This window comes from Macaca mulatta, chromosome 3 (genome assembly GCF_049350105.2).
Source record: "Macaca mulatta isolate MMU2019108-1 chromosome 3, T2T-MMU8v2.0, whole genome shotgun sequence".
In the NCBI taxonomy this organism is placed as follows: Eukaryota; Metazoa; Chordata; class Mammalia; order Primates; family Cercopithecidae; genus Macaca; species Macaca mulatta.
In genome coordinates, this window is record NC_133408.1 from 140460098 (window position 1) to 140487500 (window position 27403).

Here is a 27403-nt window from a genome sequence, read left to right on the forward strand (position 1 = left end):
TTTTTCCTGAGACAGAGTCTTGCTCTGTCACCCAGACTGGAGTGCAGTGGTGCAATCTCGGCTCTCTGCAACCTCCACCTCGTAGGTTCAAGTGAGTCTCCTGCCTCAGCCTCCCAAGCAGCTGGGATTACAGGCACCCACCACCACACCCAGCTCATTTTTTGTATTTTTAGTAGAGATGGGGTTTCACCATGTTGGTAAGGCTGGTCTCAAACTCCTGACCTCAGATGATCTGCCCGCCTTGGCCTTCCAAAATGCTGAGATTACACACGTGAACCACCATGCCTGGCTCCTGCAGTCTTACACTGATCAAAACCAAAAGAATGAGAGTATTTGTTTAGCAAATACTACTTTGAAGCATAAAACTTACATATTAAAATTAATTGCATTTGCCATCCATTTTTCCTCATGATGATTCACTAGGTCAAAAGCTTTCATTTTTACTTAATATAATGAAATATAGCTCAACTGAGGGCTAAAATTATATATTAAAGTTGGTGCCATTATGTTATGGTACAATCTTATAATATGTTTGCAGAATAGTTTATGTTCTCTATAGTTTCATACCTGGTGTGAATATACTGAAAATAGTAAGGATTATTTTTATATTCTTATTTTCTATTTGATGATTGTGTAAGATGATTATTTGGATGATTACTCTAAATCAATTATTATATAACATTTAAAGCAGTAATAAAACTCAGTAAAGTCATAAATCATCATATACTTAAACTTTTTTAATAAAACAAATGTGCTTTGATTATGGACAATTTTTGATTATTAATAAGAGAAACTAAATACACATTTTACATCAGGAAGCCACATTCAGTAAACACTTTTCGTTTATAAAGACACCTTTAATCAATATATAAAATTATCTCAAAATATCAACAACTAGTCATTGTTGTGGAACTCTAAAGAGTTGGCACAATTTAGAATACTTGCTAATTGCCCTTTATAGTTGTCCAGATTGAGCTCTCAATATAAATTTCATGAAGCTTATTAAGCATTTAATATAGGAAAATTCGATATTTTGAGATATAATGTGATATTATTACTGTTATGCTGTTACTGTTCTGTATATGAGAGGTTTATAGCCTCTCCAAAAATGCTTTGTATTTCATCCATTTCATTTGTCATTGAGCAAATACCTATGGAATAACTACTAAGTGTCAGGCTCATCTCTTTTATACAATTTTCATTGTAGGGGATGATGGCAATAAACAAGTAAATACATAAGTTTAGATAGTGGTAAGTGCCATGTAAACAAGTAGAGTATGAGAATGGTGAATGACGAGAATGGAGTTGTAGGAGATAGGGTGAGGAGTAATATTTGAGCAGAGATATGAACCACGTAAAACCGGCAAAGGGAAAGTAATTGTAAACATGATAACAAGAGTAAGGGATGAATTTGTAGCAGCTTCTTGGTAGATTTGTATCATGCTCATGAAGAACATGATTGCTATATCTAACTCTTAGCATGCTGATAAGGTGCTAGTTGTTCAGATGTATAAAATGTAGAAGAATGGTAGTGATTTATTGAGATTCTGTTTCTGAGAGCTGCTTGTGAAAGTAATCAGTGATAAGTTCCATATCATTCCAAGCTTTTGCAATTTAATCATGGACTTGTGCCAACAATATTTGCATACAAATTGTCCTTCAGTGTTGTATATAAATAATCCAAGTCATATGAACTGAAAAGCATGATACTAAAATGAAGTTTTGGGAACTCTATTCCGAAGAAGAATCCTGAGATTTCTGTTCTAATTTTCACAGTATCTCCTGATTTTAAGTGGAAGATAAAATCAATAATTTGAGAAGGATATGCCGTGATAATGCCATTCCCTTTAATATGGTAGATTCTCTCTTCTGTTACCTTCTTTTGTGTTCACCCACCCAATGTCTGCTTAAACACCTGCTATGTACATGCATTTAGCATGTTTGCATCTGCTTTCTTATTTTTAGTCCCAAATTCACTGTGTGTTAAAACGAAGGAACAAACAAAAACAAACAAACAAACAAAAACAGAGAACTATGTCCCTGTGGCCTGTCAGGTTGCCACACCCTTAAAAACAAAGTGAAACAAAATACCTCCTTGTCCCAACATCTAATCTGTGTCAATGTTACCATCATTTTCTCAATCACCCTGCTATAAATCTTGACAAAATTGTTTGCTTGTTTTATTTAATGGAATGCTTCATGAATTTGTGGGTCATTCTTGTGCAGGGGCCATGCTCATCTTCGCTGTATCATTCCAGTTTTCTATGTGTGCTGCCTATGTGAACACAGAAATCTTGGCAAAATTGTTGATTCTTCCCTCACCAAATCCAAATCTATTTCAGTCACCGACTCCTGGATACCATGTTTCACTTCCTCGAACATTAAATTCAGCCTTTTGCATATAAGGTTAGAACCTACACTTGAAATAGGAGTTTAAGATCTATCGTTGGGCCCAGTACCCATGGAGGATGTGACATATTTCTCAGTGGGGGTGGCTTTGAATGAGACATTCAATGCCTCAGAGGTATTGAATGAGGAGTCTAATGTGCCACTTGCAAAATAAACTAGGTAATAATAATATTTTGGGGATATGCCCTTTTCTGTGCCCATCCTTCTTCCCTCTCTAGTTGAGAATTTCTAGCACGGGGAAGAAATTGCTTGGCACAAAAACAAGAGACCAGAGTAAACATTACATCTCTGTTGTGTGAGTTTAGGAGAGTCAATTCATCTCTAAACTCGTTTGATTATTGGTAAATTGGAATACCACCCTCTTTACCATTTACAGTTCTCTTGTTGAATAAATGCAGTAATAAATATTTTAAAACCTTGAAATAGGTAATATTTTACACACAGAGAAGGCAACAGTATTATTGTGGTTAATTAACACCGAGTGAACAAAACCTTAAATAATTTAATTTTACTACTCTGAGCCTCCGATTCTGCATTTTACACTTAATAACTTAAGTTAAAAATCAGTTCTAAAATGATATGCTCTCTCACTTGCAAAACAGAATTGCCTAGTTTGAAGGTAGAATAAAAAAATATAAACATTTCAGGTCATCAAATGTAATGATAGCTATGAAACTAATAAAGATTACATGCTGGGTTTGGGGGGGTCTTTATTTTAAAAAGGTGTTTTCTATCTCAAATACCCCATCTTTAATAACATCTCTAAAATCAGTTTTCTTCTTTAATGAATGACTTCAAATATTCTTATAATTATTAATAAAATTGATAGCTGCTTTGTAGATTTTATTAATACAGTATGACTCTCAGGTTAATGGATAGTTTATTTTAAAAATATTACAGACTTCAACCATTTCTCCAGATTTTTAGGAGTCAGCAATTAGATATCCTTAAAAGTATTACTCACTAAAAGCTAGCGATCATGGTACTACTTTCTGAAACGATTATGCAGAATAGTTGTTTTTCATTGCTGTAGTATGATTTTAAGTAGTATAAAATAAAAACAGGCGTCTGGGGCAGTCTATAGTAATGCTATCTCAGAAAATACTAATGATACTTGGCCACATACTTCCATAAACATGAAATAGACTATTTAAAATACAGTATTTGTGTTTTTTATGCTTACTTTCAAAAACAAAATTATGTTGGTTAATGCATAAAGTTGATTATTTAGCAAAAGACAGTAAAATTCCATTCAAATGAGACTTCTACATGAATGGGTAATTTATTTAAAAAAAAAAAAAAGCCTCTTTCATTACCAAGACAATAGCCTATCAGTCCAAAATAAAAAATATATAGTAATATCTGAGCCCTCTTTTATGACATGAAGCATTCCTGGACTTTTATAACTAACACCGAGCATGTATTGTTGCACTCATGTATTTGAAATGTTTGTCATTATTGAGAGAATAATTTAAGTCATCAGTTAGGCAGGGATGTAATTGGGTTTTAAAGATAAAAGTTATATTAGGCAAAAAATTAATTTTGTTACAAATGTGGAAAAGCAGTATTTGTGCTGGCCCTTGATTCTCATAATAAGATAGTAATGTTCTGTATAAAAGTAAGTCATTGGACAGTATAAAAATATTTTCTGTTCCCTGAGCCTACCCATAGGAGGTAGTTCTAACGATCGGCTTCCTTTAGACCTCTGCCTCTCTAGCACCATCCCAAAATGTGAAATTAGGCATCATGTGTGTATCTGTATATATGCACGTGTGTGTGTGTCTATAAATATAAATATATAAATAAACATATATATATATAAATAAACATATATATATAAATAAACATATATATATTATATATATAAACATATATATATAAATATATAAATAAACATATATATCTATATATATATATATAGAGAGAGAGAGAGAGAGAGAGAGAGAGAGAGATGGAGTCTCACTTTGTCACCAGGCTGGAGTGCAGTAGAGCGATTTTGGCTCACTGCAGCCTCCGCCTCCCAAGTTCAAGCGATTCTCCTGCCTCTGCCTGCCGAGTAGCTGGAACTCACCACACTCAGCTAATTTTTTTATTTTTAGTAGAGATGGAGTTTTACCATGTTGGCCAGGATGATCTTGATCTCTTGACCTTGTGATGCACTCGCCTTGGCCTCCCAAAGGTATATTTTTTAGTGTAATATTTTTCTTATTGTCCTCTCTGCCTTGCCACCAAGGCAATAAAAATTCATTTATAATGAAGTTTGTAGCCTCCAATATTTTTCTTGATTTTGAAAATTATTCTTGGGTAGTCACATGATTTTTTAAAAATTATTCTGTATTGACAATTTATAATTCTATACATTTATAGATTACAAAATGATGCTATGATTTATTAATACAAGATGGAATAATTAAATCAAGCTAATTATCATATCCATCATCTCAAATACTTACTTTTTGGTTGAGAACATTTGCTTTACTCTCTTAGCAATTTGGAAATGTACAATGCACTGTTGTTAACTACATTCACTATATTGTGCAGTAAATCTAAAAAAGAAAATTGTATTTCACTGAGATTTTGTGCTCTTTGATCATCTTTTCATTCCCACACCCCCCTACCCTCTGTAACCACCATTCTACTCTTGGCTTCTATGAGTTCAGTTGTTTTAGATTTCACATACAAGCAAAAACATGTAGCACTTGTCTTTCTGTGCCTAGCTTATTCTACTTAACGTAATGTTCTCCAGTCCCATCCGTGTTGCTGCAGATGACAGGAGTTCCTTCTTTCTGAAGGCTGGGTAGTATTTGATTATATATATATAATATTATATTTTATATGTATTTATATATTATATATTATATTATATTATATATAAAATATATGTTATATATTGTATTTATGTATATAAAATATATAATATATATTAAATATATTACAAATATATATTAAATATATATTTTTTATATATATAATATTTTCTTTATCCGTTCACCTGTTGATGAACACTTAGGTTGATTCCATGAATGGCTATTGTGCATGGTGCTTCAATGAACAGAGGAGTATAGATGGCTCTTTGACAATCTCGTTTCAAATCTTTGAGTAATACCCAGACATGAGCTTGCTAGATCATATGGTAATTCTATTTTTTTAGAAACTCCATACAGTTTTTCATAGCAGCTGTACTAATTTACATTTCTGCCAGCAATATACAAAGATTCCCTTTTCACCACATCCCCACCAACACTTATCTTTCGTCTTTTTGATAATAGCCATCCTGACAGATGTGAAGTGATACATCATTATTGTTTTTAATTTGCATTTCTGTAATGATTAGTGAATTGAGCATTTTTTAAATATGTCTTTCGGCCATTTGTTTGTCTTCTTTTGAGAAATGTCTATTCAGCTCTCCTGCCTATTTTTTTTTTCTTTTTTCTTTTTTTTCAGAGACAATCTTGCTCTCTCTCCCAGGCTGGATTGACGATCTTGGGTCACTGCAACCTCCGCCTCCGGGGGTTCAAGCGATTCTCATGCCTCAGCCCCCGAATAGCTGGGACTACAGGCCTGCACCACCACACTATGCTAATTTTTTGTATTTTTAGTAGAGATGAGATTTCGTCATGTTGGTCAGGCTACTCTCGAACTGCTGAGCTCAGGCAATCCTCTCACCTCAGCCTCCCAAAGTTCTGGATTACAGGCATGAGCCGCCGCACCCGACTTCTTGCCCATTTTTTAATTGAGTTGTTTGTTGTCTTGCTATCGAGTTGTTTGAGTTCCCTATAAATTTTGCGTAGTAACCCCTTATCAGATACATGGCTTGCAAATATTTCCCCCCAATCCGTGTGTTGTATGTCCACATTCTTACTTCCACGTGACATTTTTTATAAAAAGTTATTGTTCTTAAGTACAAATCGTAATATTTCAGTAAAAGTGAAAGTTACATCAAAGACATACTTTCAGTAGGCTTTCCTTGCAAATAATTGAATGGATGAGCCAAAGTTGTTTAAGACTGCATCCTCCAAATATCCTTTAATAGGTTTAAAAATTACGGACAACTTTGCATGTAATCAGGGAATGGGGACAATAGAGAATATATTTGATTAATTCTGTATTCTTTCTTTTTTCCCCATATTTGGCTCAGTCTTCCTTGCATTTCTAGAGGCAATATAGCCTTAGATGTCTAAAAGTGAATTTTTAGGAAATTTTAACTGATAGACTTCAGGTATGGATAATTGAATGCACTAATCTATAGCAGTATGCCTGGTAAGTGTATAAGTAGTCCCTAAAACACTAATTGGAAGATGCTATTTTATAATTCAGTAAAAGTCAATTATAATATTATTCACTGTCATAGTCCTTGACTACTACTTCCTGCTTGACTCATATACTTCTCTCATAGCCACTTGGCTACAGGAATAAATAGCTTTCTTTTCCAGTTTATAATACTTGTAGGTCTTTCCACCATTTTCTTTTCCACTGAAATCTCTGACATTGGTATAGGTTCAATCTCTCCAACTTGATTTCTGCTTTTCATTTTTCTATGTCAGATCAGGACCTTGTCTTTCAGTGGTGAGAGTGATAACAACCTAGGACAAGAATGATAAAGAAATCTTCCCATATCCTTCTTCTACCAACGTTCTAATTCTTTTTACGTATACATACCCAACGGCTATTGTATTCCTCCTTATTGCCCATCCCCATCTGCTTCACTAACAAATATGTACCCATGCATGCATGCACACAAACACACATTCTATTCCTTTTTTGAAAACTTATTTTAGGTTCAGGGGTATATGTGGGGGCTTGCTATATAGGTAAATTGCATGTCACGGGACTTTGGTTTACAAATTATTTCATCACCCAGGTAATAAGTATAGCACCCAATAAGTAGTTTTAGATATTCACCCTTTTTCCAACCTCTACCCTCAAGTAGGCCCCAGTGTGTGATGTTCCCTTCTTTGTGTCCATATACTCAATGTTTAGCCTCCACTTATACATGGGAAAATGCAGTATTTGGTTTTCTGTTCCTGTGTTAGTTTGTTTAGGATAATGGCCTCCCACTCTATCCATGTTGCTGCAAAGGATATGATCTCATTTTTTATGGCTGCGTAGTATTCCATGGTATATAGGTATCACATTTTCTTTATCCAGTCTACCATTGATGGATATTTAGGTTGATTCCATGTCTTTGCTATTGTGAATAGTGCTGTGATGAACATATGCATGTGTGTCTCTTTATGGTAGAACGGTTCATATTTCTTTGGGTATATACTGAATAATGGGATTGCTGAGTCAAATAGTAGATCTATTTTAAGTTCTTTGAAAAATCACCAAATGGCCCTTCACAATAGTTTAACTAGTTTACATTCCCACCAGCAATGCGTAAGTGTTCCCTTTTCTCCACAACCTTGTCAGCATGTTATTTTTTTAACTTTTTAAGAAGAGCCATTCTGACTAGTGTGAGATGGTATCTCATTGTGGTTCGATTTGCATTTCTGTAATCATTAATGATACTGAGCTTTCTTTTCATGTTCTTGTTGTCCACATATATGTCTTCTTTTGAAAACTGTTTGTGTCCTTTGCCCAATCTTTAGTGGGTTTGTTGTTTTTATGCTTGTAAATTTGTTTGGGCTACTTGCAGACTCTGGATATTAGACTTTTGTTGGTTGTATAGTTTACAAATATTTTCTCTATTCTTTCGGTTGTGTCTTTACTCTGTTGATAGTTTTTTGTTTTGTTTTGTTTTGCTATGCGGAAACTCTTTGGTTTAATTAGGCCCTATTTGTCAATTTTTGTTTTTGTTGCAATTGCTATTGGTGGCTTTGTCTTGAAATCTTTGCTGGGTTCTATGTCTAGAAGAGTATTTCCTAGGTTATCATTCAGGGTTTTTATAGTTTTTTATTTTAGACCTATGTGTTTAATCCATCTTGAGTTAATTTTTGTAGATGGTGTAAGGAAGGGGTCCGGTATCAAACTTCTTCATAGGGCAAAACAGTTAACCCAGCACCACTTATTGAATAGGGATACTTTCCCCATTGCTTGTTTTTGTGGATATTCTCAAAGATCAGATGATTGTAGGTGTGGGAAATTATTCGTAGTCTCTCTTTTCTGTTCCATTGGTCTCTATGTCTGTTTTTGTATCACTACCATGCTGTTTTGGTTAATGCAGCCTTGTAGTATAGTCTGAAATTGGGAAATGTGATGCCTCCAGCTTTGTTCTTTTGCTTACAATTGCCTTGGCTATTGGAGATCCTTTTTGGTTCCATATGAATTTAAATTTTTTTTTCTAATTCTGTGAAGAATGTCATTGGTAATTTGATAGGAATAGTATTAGGGATGTCAATTGCTTTGGCAGTATGGCCATTTTTGCAATATTGATTCTTCTTGTCCATGAGCAATATTTTTCTATTTGTTTGTATCATCTCTGATTTATTTGAGCAGTGTTTTGTAATTCTCATTGTAGAAGTATTTCACCACTTTGGTTAACTGTATTCCTAGGTATTTTATTCTTTTTGTTGCTATTGTGAATGGAACTGAAGTCTCAATTTGGCTCTCAGCTTGGATGTTGTCGGTGTATAGGAATGCTACTGATTTTTGTACATTGATTGTATATCCAGAAGCTTTGTTGAAATTGTGTATTGGATCAAAGAGCATTTGAGCACATACTTTGCGGGTTTTGAGGTATAGAATCACATCATCAGCAAACAAGGGTAGTTTAGTTTCCTCTCTTTCTATTTGAATGTCTTTTATTTCTTTCTCTTACCAGTTTTCTCTGGCTAGGACTTTTGGCACTATGCTGAATAGGAGTGGTGAGAGAGGACATCCTTGTCTTCTTCCAGTTTTCAAGGGGAATTCTTCCAGCTTTTGCCCATTCAGTATGATGTTGGCTGTGAGTGTTTCATAGATGGCTTTTATTGTTTTGAAGTATGGTCCTACAATGCCTAGTTTGTAGAGGGTTATTAAATGAAGGGACGTTGGATATTATTTAATGCCTTTTCTGTATTTATTGAGATAATCATGTTGTTTTTTGTCTTTAGTTCTGTTTATGTGATGAATTACACTTACTGATTTGTATATTTTGAACAAAACTTACATCCTAGGGATGAAGCCTACTTGATCATGGTGGATTCGCTTTTTGATGTACTGCTGGATTTGGTTTGTTAGTATTTTGTTGAGGAATTTTGTATCTATGTTCGTAAATGATATTAGCCTGAAGATTTATTTTTTTGTTGTGTCTCTGCTAAGTTTTGTGTCAGGATGATGCTGCCCTAATGGAATGAGTTAGGGAGGAATGTTTTCTCCTCATTTTTTTAGAATAGTACCAGCTCTTCCCTATACATCTGGTAGAATTTGCTGGTGAACCTGTCTAGTCCTGAGCTTGTTCTGTTGCATAGGCCTTTTTTTAATGACTGATTCCATTTCAGAATTTGTTATTGGTCTATTAAGGTATTCAGTCTCTTCCTGGTTAAATATTGGGATGGTATATGTTTTCGGAAATTTATTAACATTTTCTAGGTTTCTAGTTTGTTTGCATAGAGGTGTTTCTCTAAGGGGTTTGTATTTCTGTGTGGTCAGTGGTAATGTCCCCTTTGTCATTTCTCAATGTGTGTGTGTGTGTGTGTGTTTTTTTTTTTTGGATCTTGTGTATTTTTAAACTTACTAGTCTAGCTAGCAGTCTATTTGTCTTATTAATTCTTTCAAAGAAGGTTTGTGTTTTGTAGGGTTTTTGTGTCTCAATTGCCTTCATTTCAGTTCTGATTTTGGTTATTTCTTGTCTCCTGCTAGCTTTGAATTTCATTTCCTCTTATTTCTCTAGTTCCTCTAGATATGATGTTGGGTGGTTAATTTCAAATCTTTCTAACTATTTTGTGTGGGTGCTTAGCACCTTAAACTTGCCTCTTATCACTGCTTTGGATGTATCTCAGAGATTCTGGTATGTGGTATTCTTTTTTCTCATTCGTTTCAAATAGTTTCTTGATTTCTGACTTAATTTTATTATTTACTCAGAAGTCATTCAGGAGCAAGTTGTTTAATGTCCATTTAATTGTATTATTTCAAGTGATTTTCTTAGCATTAATTTCTATTTTTACTGCATTTTGGTCTGTATTAGTTCATTTTCATGCTGCTATGAAGAAATAAAGGAGACTGGGTAATTTATAAAGAAAAGAGGTTTAATTGACTTGAAGTTCCACATGGCTGCAGAGGCCTCAGGAAACTTATAATCATGGTGGAGGGCACCTCTTCACAGGGTGGCAGGATAGAGAATGATTGCTGAACAAATGGGGGAACCCCTTATAAAGCCATCAGATCATGAGAGAATTCACTCACTATCACAAAAACAGCATAGGGGAAACTGCTCCCATGATTCAATTATCTCCACCTGGTCCCACCCTTGACATATGGGGATTGTTACAATTCAAGATAAGATTTGGGTGGCGACACAGAGGCAGCCATATCATTCCATCCCTGGCCCCTCCCAAATCTCATGTCTTCACATTTCAAAACACAATTATGCCCTTCCAACAGTCCCCCAAAGTCTTAACTCATTCCAGCATTAACCCAAAAGTTCAAGTCCAAAGTTTCATTTGAAGCAAGACAAGTACCTTCCACCTACGAGCCTGTAAAAGCAAAAGCAAGTTATTTGCTTCCCAGATACAATGGGGATATAGTCATTGGGTAAATATACCCATTTCAAATAGGAGAAATTGGCCTAAACAAAGGGATTACTGGCCCCATGCAAGTTCGAAATCCAATAGGGCAGTCATTAAACCTTAAAGTTATAAAATAATCTCCTTCAACTCCATGTCTCACATTCAGGTCACACTGATGCAAGAGGTGGGCTCACATGGCCTTCAGCAGCTCCACCCCTGTGACTTTTCAAGGTATAGGCCCCCTCCCAGCTGCTTTCACAGGCTGGTGTTGAGTGGCTTTTACAGACACATGGTGAAATCTGTGTGGATCAACCTTTCTAGGGTCTGAAGGATGGTGGCCCTCTTCTCATAGCTCCACTAAGCAGTGCCCCAGTGGAGACTCTGTGTGGGGGCTCCAACCCCATATTTCCCTTCTGCACTGCCCAGCAGAGGTTCTCCATGAAGGCTCCGCCCATGCAGCAGACTTCTGCCTGGACATCCAGGTGTTTCCATACATCTCCTGAAATCTAAGTAGAGGTTCTCCAACCTCAGTTCTTGACTTCTGTGCACCTGCAGGCCTGACATCACCTGTATGCTGACAAGGCTTGGAGCATGCACCCTGTGAAGCAATGGCCCAAACTGTACCTTTGCTTCTTTCAGCCACAACTGGAGTTGAAGCAGCTGGCATGTAGGGCACCATGTCCCAAGACTGCACAAAGCAGCAAGATCTTGGGACCAGTCAATTAAACCATTTTCCCTCCTAGGCCTCTGAGCCTGTGATGGAAGGGGCTGCTGTGAAGACCTCTGGCGTGCCCTGGAGACATTTTCCCCATTGTCTTGGCAATTAACATTTGGCTCCTCATTACTTAAGCCAATTTCTGCGGCTGGCTTGAATTTCTCCTCAGAAAATGGGTTTTTCTTTTCTATCACTTTGTGGGGCTGCAAATGTTCTAAACTTTTATGCTCTGCTTCAATTTTAAACATAACTTTCAGTTCCAAAACATATTTTTGTGAATACATAAAACTGAATGCTTTTAAAAGCACCAAAGTCACATGTTGGATACTTTGCTGCTTAGAAATTTCTTTCACGAGATACCCTAAATCATCTCTCTCAAGTTCAAAGTTCCACACATCTCTAAGGCAGGAACAAAATGCCTCCAATCTCTTTGCCAGAGCATAGCAAAAATCACCTTTATTCCTGTTCCCAACAAGTTCCTCCTCTCCATCTGAGACTACCTCAGCCTAGACTTCATTATCCATATGACTATCAGTATTTTGGTCAAAGTCATTCAACAAGTCTTTAGGAAGTTACAAACTTTCCCACATCTTTATGTCTTCTTCTGAGCTCTCCAAACTGTTCCAACCTTTGCCTGTTACCCAGTTCCAAAGTTGTTTCCAAAGTTTTGAGTATCTTTACAGCAGCACCCCACTCCTGGTACCAATTTTACTACATTAGTCTGTTCTCATGCTGCTATAAAGAAATACCCAATACTAGGTCAGGCTCTGTGGCTCATGCCTGTAATCCCAGCACTTTGGGAGGACAAGTTAGGTGGATCAACTGAAGTCAGGAGTTTGAGACAAGCCTGGCCAACATGCTGAAACCCCATTTCTACTAAAAATACAAAAATTAGCTGGGCATAGTAGTGCATGCCTATAGTCCCAGCTACTTGGGAGGCTGAGACAGGAGAATTGTTTGAACCCAGGAGGCAGAAGTGGCAGCGAGCTGAGATCACCACTGCACTCCAGCCTGGGTGACAGAGCAAGACTCCATCTCAAAAAAAAAAAAAAAAAAAAAAAGAAAAGAAAAGAAAAAAGAAAAAAAAATAAATAACCTAGATTGGGTCATTTATAAAGAAAAGAGGTTTAGTCGACTCACAGTTCCACGTGGCTGGGGAGACCTCAGGAAACTTACAATCGTGGTGGAAGGCACCTCTTCACAGGGCAGCAGGATAGAGAATGAGTGCTGAACAAATGGGGAAACCTCTTACAAAACCATTAGATTTCATGAGAGTTCACTCAGTATCACAAAAACAGCATGGAGGAAACTGCACCCATGATTCAGTTATCTCCACCCACGTGGGAATTGACACATGGGGATTGTTACAATTCAAGGTGAGATTTCAGTGGGGACACAGAGCCAAACCATATCATGGTCTAAAAGTGTGGTATAATTTTGGGTTTTTTGCATTTGCTGAGTGTTGTTTTATGCCCAACTGTTTGGTCATCTTTAAAGTATGTGCCATGTGCAGATGAGGAGAATGTACATTCTGTTGTTTTGGGGTGGAGAGTTCTGTAGCTGTCTATTAGGTCCATTTCTTCAAGTTTTCGGTTAAGGTCCTGAATATCTTTGTTAGCTTTCTGCCTCAATGATCTATCCAATACTCTTAGTGGAGTGTTAAAGTCTTTCATTATTATTTTGTGGTTACCTATGTCTCTTTGTAGGTCTCTAAAAACTTGCTTTATGTATCTGGCTGCTCCTGTGCTGTGTGCGTATATACTTAGGATAGTTAGATCTTCTTTTGAATTGAGCCCTTTACCTTTATGTAATGCCCTTCTTTGTCTTTTTTATGTTTGTTAGTTTAAAGTCTGTTTTGTCTGAAATTAGAATAACAGTGTCTGCTTTTTTTCTGTTTTCTGTTTGCTTGGTAGATTTTTCTCCATCGCTTTTCTTTGAGCCTATGGCTTCCACAGCATGTGAGATGGGTCTTTTGATGACAGCATCCTGTTGGGTTTTGCTTCTTTATTCAACTTGCCACTCTGTGCCTTTTAATTGGGGCATTTAGCCTATTTACATTCAAGGTTAGTATTGATATGTGTGGATTTGATCCTGTCATCAGGTTGTTAGCTCATAATTATGCAGAGTTGTTTGTGTGGTTGCTTTATAGTGTCACTAGTCTATGTACTTAAATGTGCTTTTGTAGTGGTTGGTAACAGTCTGTCCTTTCCATATCTAGTACTCTCTTCAGGATCTCTTGTAAGGCAGGTCTGATGCTAATGAATTCCCTCAGCATTTGCTTGTCTGAAAAGGATTTTATTTGTCCTTCACTTAGAAAGCTTAGTTAGACCAGATATGAAATTCGTGGTTGAAAATTATTTTCTTTAAGAATGATGAATGCCCCAAATCTCTTTTGCTTGTAGGGTTTCTGATGACAGGACTACTATTAGTCTGATGGGGTTCCCTTTGTAGGTTAGCTGACCCTTCTTTCTAGCTGCCTTTAACATTTTTTCATTATGACCTTGGAGAATCTTGTGTAGTATTTTGCAGGGGTTCTCTAAATTTTCTGAATTTTAATGTTGACCTTTCTAGCAAAGCTGGGTAAATTTTCATGGACAATATTCTGAAATATGTTTTCCAAGTTGCTTGGTCTCTCACCCTGTCTCTCAGGCAGGCCAATGAGTCATGGACTGGGTCTCTTTCCAGAATCCCATCTTTCTCAAAGGTTTTATTTATTCTCTTTGCGGTTTTTTATTTTTCTTTTTCTTTGACTGAGTCATTTTGGAGAACCAGTCTTCAAGCTGTGAGATTGTTTTTCCTCAGCTTGGTCAATCCTGTTGTTAATAGTTGCGATTGCATTATGAAATTCTTCTACCATGTTTTTAAGCTCTATCAGATCAGTTTGTTCATATAATGGCCATTTTGTCTATCAGTTCCTATATTGTTTTATTGTAAACCTTAGATTACTTGAATTGGGTTTTGACTTTCTCCTGTATGTTAGTAATCTTCATTCCTATCTATATTCTGAATTTTATTTCTATCATTTTAGCCATCTTAGCCTGGTTAGGAACTGTTGCTGGGAAACTAGTGGTGTCATTTGGAGGGAAGAAGCCACTTTGGGCTTTTGAGTTGCCAGAGTTCTTGTGCTGGTTCTTTCTCATCTTTGTGAGCTGATGTTGCTTCAGTCTTTGAAGTTGCTGACCTTTGGATTTCTTTTTCTTCTATCCTATTTGATGTCCTTGGGGAGTTGATTATGGCATAAGGTGGGTTCAGTTGACTGGTTTCATTTTTGAAGGATTTTAGGGGGCCAAGGCTCAACTCATAACTCCTGAACTGTGTGCTCTAACTCTAGGGGGCCAGTATGGACCCCAGCTTTATTCTGTAGCTCCTGGAGGTTAGGAACCTAACTCACTGGAGGGGCCTGAATTGTTTCCAGACAACTGGTTAGAACTCTCTGATGGGTGGTTCCAGCCTCAGCGCTTTGTAGGGCAGTGGCAGCAGGATTGGTCCTCATTTGTATATGCCAGCAGCAGCAGCAGTGCTGCAAGTTGCATGGCTGAGTATTGATGGGTACAAATGTGCTGACCTTTGTTGGGACACTTGCAGTGTTGGCAGGGCACCACTGTGTGGAGATGCACGGGGTCTCACCAGTGTCTGTGCATGCATTTGCATGGGGAAAAATGTTAGCACAGGCATGTGTCACTGGCAGGCATGGGACTGTGTGTCCTGTGTTCATGCATTAATGTAGATGGCAGATGCTGCTGGGGTTGGGGGCAGATCAGTTGGTCTACTTTTGTAGTTTCGCACCAGTCGCAATATTGGTATGGGGTGGGGTGTGGGTGGATGTGGAGCTGACAGTCTCCAGTTTCCATGCTAGCCAATGCTCCAACAGCAATGGCAGCACTGTTGGGGGAGTGTTAGAGAGTTGGGGTTCACTTACACTGGCAGCTGTGTCACAGTATGGTGCACATGCATCTGGCAGGAAAGGAAGGCAAGGTCTACCCAAGCTTATATGCCTCAGCAAAGCAATGTGGGGGGATGGTTGTGGACAAGTGCGTGCCAGCAAAGCAACTCAGGGGAGACTGTGGTAAGAGAAGGGCATAGGTGGACAGGTGCATGTCTGCAGGGACACTCTACTGGGGCACTCTACTGGAGCTGTCTACTGGTCAAGTACAGTCTATCAGTGCAGGAGCTATGATGCATGCCACCAGGATGCCACCACAACCTGGGCTTCTGAGGCTGTACTGGAATCAGGCCTAGCTGGGGTCACAGGAGAGGCCAGCAGACCAAAGGTGCTCCAGTTGGACTAGCCCAGCCTCGTCAGCAAGACCACCCTGCAATGTTCCGCTCTAACAGTTTTCTTAGGCCTTAAGTTTCCTATGGGTGCAAGGCAGCCCTGGAGGATGGGCATCGCTGGTAGTGCTCTACTCCAGATGCTCCCACACCAAACCCTCTGGGTTCCACACTGGCTGGAGTTCTGCCCGTACTACTTCTATAAACAGCTCTCTCTGCCAGTTCAGTTGTCCATGGGGGTCATGTAGTCTCCTGCTGGCAGAATTCCAGGGGCCCCTGGGGAGAATGGGTTGCTCCTTGCCTGCTCAACCCCCGCCCCTTCCACAGAAGTCATTGGGGGCTAGAAATAACTCCCTGTGCAGGGTTTCCTGCTTCCTGCCCATTTGACCCAGTATCTGTGTCTTCCCTCTCTCCATTTTCAATGGATCTTCCCTCTGAGGATTTGCTAGGAGTATACCAGTCTTCCCAATGTCCTCATCTCTCATGGGGATGCTGTACATGTATAACAACAATGTGTTTCCAACATACCATACATTGTGCACTTCAGGTGCCTAACGAATGAAAAGATTTATAGTTGGGCCAAGGACGTAATTATAATATACATTTTTCTGCAGTAAAAACCATTCTGCATTCCAAAATAAACCTTTAGAACACATTCCTCATTTGAAGTCAGTCTTGTAGCAGTTGGAATCATGAGCCTATAATTGTTATAACTTAATTAGTACTGATCCATCACAACTCAGACTATGGAGGCTATATTAGTCTGTTGTTTGGAATGAGATTTGCAAGGGAATTTCTTTGTGTAGTCATTGTAAAATTCAATCAAAAATAAAACTGGAGTTTCTTTTTTGTTGATTTGGGCAAGGTGTTCTGTGTCGTGATACTTTTAAGGATAAAGTCATTTGGAGTGAACCATGTATTGTACCAGATCATTGGAGAGTTTTTAAGTTTCAGCAGGTTAGAAAAAAATTAGAGGACTGACCTGGCTTTTAAGAATTTATTTAATTTTTCATTTTTATAGAGATGGGGTCTCATTATGTTGCCCAGGCTGACCTGGAACTCCTGTCCTCAAATGATCCTCCTGCCTCAGCCTCCCAAAGTTCTGGGATTACAAGCATGAGCCACCATATGCCTGGCCTGACCTGGCTTTATAATTCTCAAAACACGAAATAATGTCAAATGTTTTTCAGTTGACTTGGGGATACAGCTTCCTAATTAAAAATGAAACAAGTTTAAATATTCATTGTTTAAATACCATTTACATGTTCACTTTTAGTTTTATGAATGAAGGTATTTCAAGCATACCAAAGTATGAGCATGTTCTTTTGCTTTTTTATCAATGTGGATGCATTCTTAAATTGGACTTATCAAGAACAAAAACAATTGTGAATATTTATCATTACATTTTAAAATTTATATACTGAAACTTGGAGTAAAGTTAGAGGCAATAAACTGAGACCCTAAGAAGGAAAAATTTTGCCTGCTAAATTATGTAGATATTTTGGACAATAGCGGTTTTTTTTCACTTTAATAATCTTAGTAAATTTTTTTGTAGAAGCCTTATACCTATGAGGTTTATGAACCTTCAATAATTTTAAATTCATTCATAGCTATCCTAATAGATTGCTTTTCACTTTTAACTTTGAGTGGTGCATCTCTGGTTTTGAAAAAATGGATTGAATTTAGGTTAGATTATTATGTCCCTTTTTTCCATATATATTTTTCCTTTCATTATGACGAATTTGTTGTGACTTCCTGCTTTGCATAAAGAACATCTAATTTGTAAGAGTTAGATAATCAAAGAAACTAACAGGATATACCCTGTTATTAGACTGAATTAGCCATCTTGGTACATTATTAAAAATTTTGATACACTTGAGATTGTTTCAACTTTGGGCTCATCGTTCATATTTTCAGACGATAAAATTTCAGGTACCTACTATGATGCCTGGCATATACTGAGAACTCATTTTCTTTTCTCAATGGGAAGAAATATCATTAACTATAGGAACAACTCTAACATTTAGTTTGAGACCAAGGCTAACAATGAAAAATGAAACTCAATAATAATATTCCATCTGTATAATAGTAGGGGAAAGGAAATAATAAAAAAGCTATTTTCAATAGAGCTGGAGAATATATAAACCATTTACATTTATCTCTGTCATTTTCTCTGAAATAGCAATTATTCTCTCCAGTTTTACATCTTCTAATGACCTGCAAATGTTTAATATATTTTGCTGTCTTTCTTACTATTCCATTTCTTATACAAAATATGCAATACCATGAAGATTTTGAAGAAACAGCACAGATACTAAAGCATGATTAAAAAGATTGTCTATACTCTCTAATATTATGAATAAAATATTGAAGGGATAGAAATTGTCATATAAGTAAGAATTTTCAGCTATGGAAAAACTAACAAACCAGGGCATCTTCAATGAGTTTTATGGCTTTTGTATGTGTATTCCTATTTAAAATAGGCAAATTGGGAATTATTAGGGGAAGGAGAATTTTACTGCCTCATAATTTATAGGCTGTCTAGTCTCGATCAAATGCATGCAGTGATTTTGTGTAGTACTCTGGCCACTTGAAAATAAGATAGGCTTCTAGATCATCAGAAATCAAAGACACAATTTTCTACCTAAAAAGGGAATGGAGCGTGTTCTGGCAGGCTAGATTAGATATGTCTGTCACCTGTTTTGTGTCTGTGGCTCTTAGCAGAATCAATCAACTTTCTTGTGATTTATTTCTTCATTTTTGAGGTGAGCCAAGCAGAAACTATTTTTGAAAAAGGAACTTAACAACATAGCCCTATAATACTTTCCCGTCTATTCCTCAACTTATCCACCATCCAATAAATTAACATAAGGTACATTTGCAGTTACTCATGAAAATATCTTAAAGCATATGGATACATTTCCTTCTCTTCTAATTTCTCACAGACTGCTTTGCTTAGCTACGTTCCTACTTATTTGTTGAAGATAAGATCTGAAGTCAGTTGTCTACTGATGATGTAAGATTCCTGGATAATTGCACAACTAGAAAACAATATCAAAAGGAGATTATTCATAGTTTTATTTCTTATGGAGTATAGCTAATTTGTAAACTATAAGGAAATAGTAAAATAATTTGGTTGTCTGGTTACCAAAAGAAATGCCAAATTAGAAGATGTTCCTAATAAATATTTTATAGGGAAACATAAAATTCAGACCTAGAGGAGATGTTATTTGGTCCTACACCCATTGTTATGGACTGAATGTTTGTCCAAAACTCATATGTTGAAATCTTAACCCCATGGTGATTATATTAGGAGGTGGGGGTATTTGGGAGGTAATTAAATTGTGAGGGTTGGACCCTCATGAATGGGATTGGTACCCTTATAAAAAGAAACATTATTTTCCTCTTGGCCATGTGTGGATACAATTAAAAGATGGCCATTTCCAAACCAGGAAGAGTACCCTTACCGGGCACCAGATATGTTGGTTTAATCTTGAACTTCCTGCCTCCAAAAATGTGAGAAACAAAGATTAGTTGTTGAAGCCACCTAATCTATGGTATTTTGTTATAGAGCTTTAAGTGACTAAGTCACCCTCATTTTATAAATAAGAAAAAAATGAGATCCAGAAATGATTTGTGCAAGACCACTTAATGAATAAGTGTTGGGGTGGTAATTAACACTCGGTTTCCTGATTGAAAACCTAGTGTTCTTGCTACTACAGCATTTGTGATGTATTTATTTAGCATACATTTCATGGTCTTGTGTGTCAAAAAGACATTGCTTTAGACATGGGAGAACTTATAAGAGGGGAGAAGATATAAAATGCATAGGAAACACTCTCTGCTGGGGAGCTTATAACATAATAGAAAATATAAAACAGGTCCACAAATTACTGTTTGGCCTGTTATAACGTGCAAAGTACTAAAGAGAAATGAGCAAGATACGGAAGTTCAGAGCAGAGAGAAGACTTCTGGCTCAAAGATCATAGGAAGGCCAACTACAGAATAATTTTAAGCCGAAGGTTGGATAGAAATTCCATGGATAATAGCAAAGGGAAGGCATTCTTATCCATAAAGTTTTATTAGTTGCAAACAACAAAAGGAAAGCTGGAGAAGCTGGCCAGAAAAAATACAAGAACAGGATAATTCTGCATGTCCAAGAGGGAGAAATTATGGGTAATTTCTTCAGAGCGTCACTTTCAAGATGAATGCAGCTGCATTCGCATTCTTTGGACACTCTACTTCTATAGCCATTTCCTGGAAGAAACATTTTGATTGACTAAGTAAGAGCAGAGTAGCTCAGCACAAAGACCCACCACATGTACTGAATGATATAGTTACTCAATAAAAGAAAGAGAAAGAGAAAGAAAAGAGAAGAAAAGAAAAGAAAAGAAAAGAAAAGAAAAGAAAAGAAAAGAAAAAGGTGCTTCTACCAAAAGAACGTGGTACAAGATAAAGAACAAAGTTGAATGCAAAAAGTAAAGCACAAACTAAAATTAAATATTCACCACAGTATTTTGTGGAGTGTGATTGAAAAACAAACAAAATAAATAAGATGATTAGAACATTAGAGTAGCCTGCTTTGACTGAAGCACAGGATGAATAGATGACATCAAAATGAGCCAAACCCTGGTGGTCATCCCCACCTTTCCCCTCTCTACTCAACCCCTACTATCCCAGTTAGTGAACTGCTTTCTCCAGCTTATACTGATAAAAGTTTATAAGATACATGTTCATTTCAGAATCAGTAGACTCAAGGGGAGGGGAAGGTTGAGCTGATGGTCATGTCTGAGTGAGGGATGGCACTACTTTGCTAGATGGGACTGCTAGCAACCAGACCCCATGGCACCAACATTATAGACACTAGCATATTTCTCCCTCAAATTTTGAAAGAGCGGTATTTGCTACAAGGCTGGGGCTACCAAATTGCCTTAAGGAATACGCCAAGGAGATTATGTCCCTCCAATCCAAGCAGCATCTTTTTCCTTTGTTTCCTCAGTCTAGGTATTCAAGTAATAGAAATGACAAAGCAGTCAATTTCTACAGAGGGCACTCCTGAAAACGATGGAAACCTTAGAAATGCACACCAGTTTTGAATGTTGGCACTTGGTGTTTTCTCCTCAAATAGACCATAGATGTTGCTCCCTAGTGCTTCCCTCACTCCCCACCCCACCATTGTTTTAAACCCAGTACCATACTGCTTGTGTGAGCTTCACTTTCCTCATTTGCAATAGGAAGAGTTTGAACTGAGCTCTATTCTTAAGTTATATTTTGATGTTAAGTTCAAAAGTTTGATTGAGGTCATGTTGAGAAAGGACTTGACTGCTTTGTACTAAGAAGTTTGGTCTTCAGACTATACAGCATGAAAATTAGGTACATGTTTTTGGAATTGTAGGCTTCAAATCCCTTCCAGCTCTCTCATTTACTAAAACTGTCGTTTGAGAAGGCATTTAATATTTATCTACAGTCTTATTTATTAAAATACAGGAAATAAAAACTTTTTCACATAACTAAATAAAATTAAGTCAATAGCTATTCAAATATAATAGCAAGTAAGAGCCACTGATTTTTTTGAAGGAAAAAGTACAAATGGCTAAAGAATGCAACGAGACATTAATGCTGACAGCGCTCTCCTCAACAAAACGATTGATGTGTGCATCCTGTGAACTACCAAATCTAGGAATCATTAACAAATGATAGAGGAGAAACTCTACAAACACTGAAAGTAAAATAAAAAAATTATAACTATGGAAAATAAGATAGCAAATTACTTATTTATTTTAACAATAAACACTTATTGCATACTTTTTGGAACTCTGTATTTTTTAGCTTGCTTTAAAAGGCTGACTTATAAATCTGAAATCAGATCATCTTGAGACTCAGACTCTACTTTTTCAGGACATCATTGCCCAATGTCTGTTGTTTAATTCCGCTCTAATTGAAATTTCTAATTAAGGATAAATATGCCTTTATACCTATGTATGTGTATGTGTATACATTATATATGTATATACATATCACACAAACATATAACACATGTGTATACACACATACTGTACCTATACATACATGTGTTATACATCATATATACACACATACTGTGCATATACACACGTATTATACACGTGTATATATGTATATATATTCATATACAAATATATGTGTGTATATATACATATGTGTATATATACATATGTGTATAACATTTATATATGTGTGTATATATATGTGTGTTTTAGGATCATGTACAGTTGTTCAACTACATTAGTTTTAAAAGAATACTCAACCATAATAGTTTTTTTAATGAGTGTTTACTTTTTCTCTATATAATAAGAAATCTTAAGATAGTAGTTATTGACATTGTTTTTAGCTGTTTAGTAAAGCCCATTAGGGTTGCAGGCTGTTTCTAACCTCTACTCCAGTATCCTGAGCATGGTGAATTTTTCTGTGTGCTTGTCACTTCACTTCACGGTCAGAATATGGCTGCTACATCTCAGATATTATGTCCATTTCCTTCTGGGCTAGGTGTCAATGGCCAGAACATAGCTGCTAGAAACTGCAAAGGCAGTTAAGAAAGTGGAGAATGATTGCATGACTTTCCAGACCACTGTGATCCATGTCCTGAGGCTCAGCAGGTTTCTGCCCAAAACTAAATCAGAGCCTTTTAAAAGGAAAGAATAATGGAAAGAATATTGGGTAGGCAACTAGTAGAATTTGCTGTAAGAATACTGGATTAATAAAATTGCCTCACTTGAAAGATGCTTATGATAAATTGTAAAGAATGATAAAGCATTTGGGAAATAGGAGGAAAGAGAAATCTTCTAAAACAAAGGGCATTGTATGTGAAATTTTGTTATAATTTATGACAACTCATTTTAATTAGTGAAGGAAATTTTATATTGATTCTTAAAAGTTTTGACAGGTCCTTCTATGAAAAAAAAGATACAGTCATTGAAATGAATAAATAGACTTTTTTGTTGTTTTCTTAGATAGTTAACTTTCAAGAAATGTAATTCAGTATATCTGTAGTAAAGCAAAAGAAAGTTTTAAACTGTTGATATATTTTTAGGGACAAGAATCATCCTGAACTACAAAATGCGAACTTATCCACATTACATTAGGTGACTGATTCTGGCTTACCTTAATAAAGAGACTACATCTGTTGTTCTATAGTTGGCATTTTCTTAGGATGCCAGAAAGCATCTCATAACTTGGTATATCTCACATATAGATTGAAAGAAAAGGAGAAGGAAGAGGAGGTGCATTTGCCAAAGGACCTGTAGCCTTAGAATCCGGCAGAAATGACAGCTGAGAACAGTCGCGGGCATAATGCTTACTCAGTAGGTGTAATAAATTAGCAAGGGTAAGCAAGTATTGCTGACTGGAAAAAAAAATAAAGAAGAAAAAGAGAATTTCAGGATTTCTAAACTATTAGCTACTTCTGTGTGGTGCCAGCAAGTCCAAGATACGTGGAAACACAGGGCATTTGAGATGTAAATAATAAGTAATTGTTGCAATTGGGTAATGGCAGTTTCAAATGACTTTTATTTCTGACTGCTCTGCTTCTTTGGCTGAGAAATGAATTTGAATTTGGAAAATTATATGTTCAATCATTCCGGATGTAATATTTATATACACCCAACAAAAAATGTTTTCCTTTCATGTCATTTGATTTCCACTATCATATTATATTGGGTGGTAAAATAGATTAAGAGACCATTTGCTCAAATATGAAAGAAACATCATCTGGAGGGTAAGAATTTTGACAGTTAATTCAGTTGAAAATGATATCTTGCAGTTAAAAATGGCATCTTATTGAGACTATACCTGCAGATTAGGAGGCAACTGAAATGATGGATTTTGAAAACTTTAGAAATGTTACAATATGTAAGTCTATTAGCTACTGTTTGTGTCAAAGCTCTTTGTTTTGCACATATGCACACATAATGCTAGCTTGTGTGATCATGGCAGGGCAAATAGATTTATGAATTCTAATTCTGAGATTCAAAAGGATTTGAAGAGAATATAATTTTATGATTATTGCAGATTTCCAGTTTCCTCTATCTTTAATTGTTTGTCTTGGCTCAATTGCCCTAGTATATTTGATTGAAATAATAAGAGTTTCAGGAATTCTTACTTCTATTTTTACTGGTATTTTGATTTATAATTAATTCTTTCCAGTATGGAAATAGGAAAGGTTTTAAGATAAATCTTTTTAAGCTAACAAGTTATCTTTAAATATCAAGTTAGTTATCAAGTTAGTATTTGATAGATCTACATTATTGTTTTTTTTAACTATAGCCCAGTTTATTTTTTATTAGATTTTAAGGGCAGTCTCAAAACTGTTTGTATTGAAAAAAGAAAAAAAAAACCCTACCTTCTTTCAAACCTTGTGTCTTGTTAAAAACATTTGTACATATACTACAAAATAAAGAAATTACTTTTATTTATTGCATAAAGGGAGTAAAATCATTAATATTTGTGTAGATTTTTCTTCTTTAACTTTTTATACCATCCTACTTAACTAAATCTAGAGCAACTTTCAATAACTTAAAAATCTTTTCATACTTTTAAGACATTATGCTAAGTAAAATAAGCCAATCACAAAAGGCAAATATTATAGATTCTACTTATATGAGGTACCTAGAGTAGTCAAATTTATAGACAGAAAAGTGGTTTCCAGGGGTTGGGGTAGGGTGGAATGGGAAGCAATGAATAAATGAGTAAATAGTCTCTTCAGCCATGCAATGAGATATACTATAATATTTCAGTATGAGTCAGGAGTAACGTATCTTTTACCATGATATAGGCTTCATTCTAAATGAAGGATAAATTTAGGAATATATGCAAAGTATTGAACATAGACTTCCCAGGCAATTATTGTCTCAGTAAATGTTATCTCTGTTATTATGGCAGTAAATATTTGAGAAGATCAAAAGAACACTTTGAAATAGTGCATCTTTTTAATGGGTTCCTGAGTATATTGATGACAGAATCAAATTACATGCTTAAAGTATTTTCCAACATGCCTTACCAAGAAACTTTTTTTATTTTAGGAGGAATTGTTGATAAAGACCTTCGTCACTACCTCAACTTACGATTTCAAAAGGGTTCTGTGGACCATGAGCTTCAGCAAATCATTCGTGACAACCTCTACCTCCGCACGGTGCCATGTGAGTACAACGGGCAGTATTAATATTTTGATGTTAAGAGATAAATGTTTAGCTATATATTCATTGATTAAAAGAAAGTGAAATTGCACTGATTTTTTTATAGTGGGCTTTTGGAACAGAAAACTTATTTGAGATGTGGCAATTTTAAGTGCAAACGCTTATAACTGCAGTAGTATGGTTTATGATGAAGTTGTAGCCAAAAGAGACTTGTGATGTTCAAGCTATAAAATCTAACTTACATTTCTGAAGTTAGTATTGAGAAATATTGATTCTAGTCCAGACTGTTGGTGATTCTGAATGAATTATGATGGAGATAGAACTCCACATTGGGAGACAGGAGAATGCAAATTTAATTTATTAGTTGAAACAGCTATTCTGTGAGTGGAATCTTCACAGTAACTCCCAACCTCATCTCTTGTTTGCCACAGGAGAGTCTCACAAGTAAAAAGAAAAGTGCACGTTGGAAAGTAAAGCTAAGTGTTATGCAAGTCTTAGAAAGCAATGATGCTTAGAAAGCATGTTGGGCTAAATTTCTTATATGATCCGCAAATGATCATTTCTGATTATCCTGCCAAAAGAGAGGAATTGGTAAAATGATAAAATTTTAGTGTCTGTTTCAGCTTACCTGAGAATCCTGTATTAACTTTAAGACAAACGAAGGACTTTTAAACTCAGGTTCTAGATCCTAGATTGGTATCAAAAATCCATTTTCTTCAAGACAGATTCCATGCATTTCAGACACTTTCCACTCTCTCTAGAAATTCTGGGCTGTGGATGTTGTGTGAGTTTCTTTTTTTTTAGTTCTGTTCTAAATAAACTCAAAGCTGTGGGTCCTGAAAGATAACATTAAATGAAGAAAAATTTGGCTAGTATAAGTGAAACAATAAGCAAAACAAACAAACAAAAATATCATCTAGGGTTGAACCACCAGAGCTAGGTAACTATAATTATCTGGAATAGATATTGGACAATTGTACTGAAATAATGAGCACACACAGAGATGTGAAGATGGAAAGGTTGTCACCCAGTCCTATTGACTTACCCACCTTTTGGGAGAGGTGGACTTTTGCCATCGTTAGCACTGAATATTCATCAAAATGACAATGCCAGGACACCATTATCAAGTCTTCCTAAATGAGAATACTTGATGATTGGCATTTCGTCAGTCAAAATGATACTCCTGTCAGTGTGTGTTAGTTAAGTGAATAGGCTTTTGGACTCTTGCTTTAAACCTGGAAGTTGAGAAAAGTGCATTCTTAAACTTGTAAATTTGACATTAGAGTGATGGACACAGGAAGATGGATTAAAGTAAGTGACTGAACTATTTATAAGGTAACGGGTGGACGCATTTTCAAAGCTGTGATGTTGTCAGTGCAGCAGTGTGAATTTATCTTTTGTGACATGAAAGAAAGGAGATCTGAAATACTGAATAAAGAATCCAGGCAGTTTATTATGTTTAAAAGCTGAGAAAAATAGATAAGAAGCTGACATTCAGGAATACATGTAGTCCTTGCTAAGGCGATGACATAAATAAGAAAGTCTTAATTAAATATGAAGATAATAGGAGTAAATTTTGCATTAGTTAATTAACTTCTTAAATAAAGCATCTCCTTTTAGAGTACTAGAGAAGACTATGAAGGAAAAGTAAATATAAGGGAAAATAGTTAGACTTACATAAGTAAACATAAAGAGCTTTAAGATGTAATTTCAGTACAAGGTTATAAATTTAATTAGAAATCCTTGGATAGCTCCTATAAAGGAGATGATTAGAAACTCAATTTGAATATCATGATGAAACAATTATTCTTTGAATTTTCAGCCATCTGTCCTAGTAGCCAATTCCAATAACATTATTGACTAATGATGTTTATAACTTGGCAAAAAATGAACAAAAAATACAGAGATTCTAACTTGTATTATAAAAATTGCTTTATACTGATTAATTGACCTGGATGATCCACCATGTTGACTCAGTATTTTATCTTTTTTTTTTTTTTTTTTTTTTTTTTTTTTGAGATGGAGTTTTGCTCTTATTACCCAGGCTGGAGAGGAAAGCCGCGATCTCGGCTCACTGCAACTTCTGCCTCCCGGGTTCAGGCGATTCTCCTGCCTCAGCCTCCTGAGTAGCTGGGATTACAGTCATGTGCCACCACGCTTGGCTAATTTTGTATTTTTAGTGGAGACGG

At 36.1% G+C, this 27403-nt stretch overlaps 1 protein-coding gene and 1 non-coding gene across 3 annotated transcripts in view; one reads left to right on the forward strand and one right to left on the reverse strand.

Moving 5' to 3' along the window:
* The window catches only part of MAGI2 (membrane associated guanylate kinase, WW and PDZ domain containing 2), a 1467795-nt gene that overhangs the window by 425255 nt on the left and 1015137 nt on the right, over positions 1–27403 (forward strand). For both annotated transcript variants that reach the window (XM_015134089.3, XM_015134090.3), the window contains exon 2: positions 25101–25217. In XM_015134089.3, the coding sequence (XP_014989575.2) occupies positions 25101–25217 (117 nt within the window). The remainder of the gene's footprint in view (positions 1–25100; positions 25218–27403) is intronic.
* LOC114677165 (U6 spliceosomal RNA) lies at positions 2182–2287 on the reverse strand. The gene has a single exon (XR_003728470.1). It is a non-coding gene; the product is annotated as a U6 spliceosomal RNA (small nuclear RNA).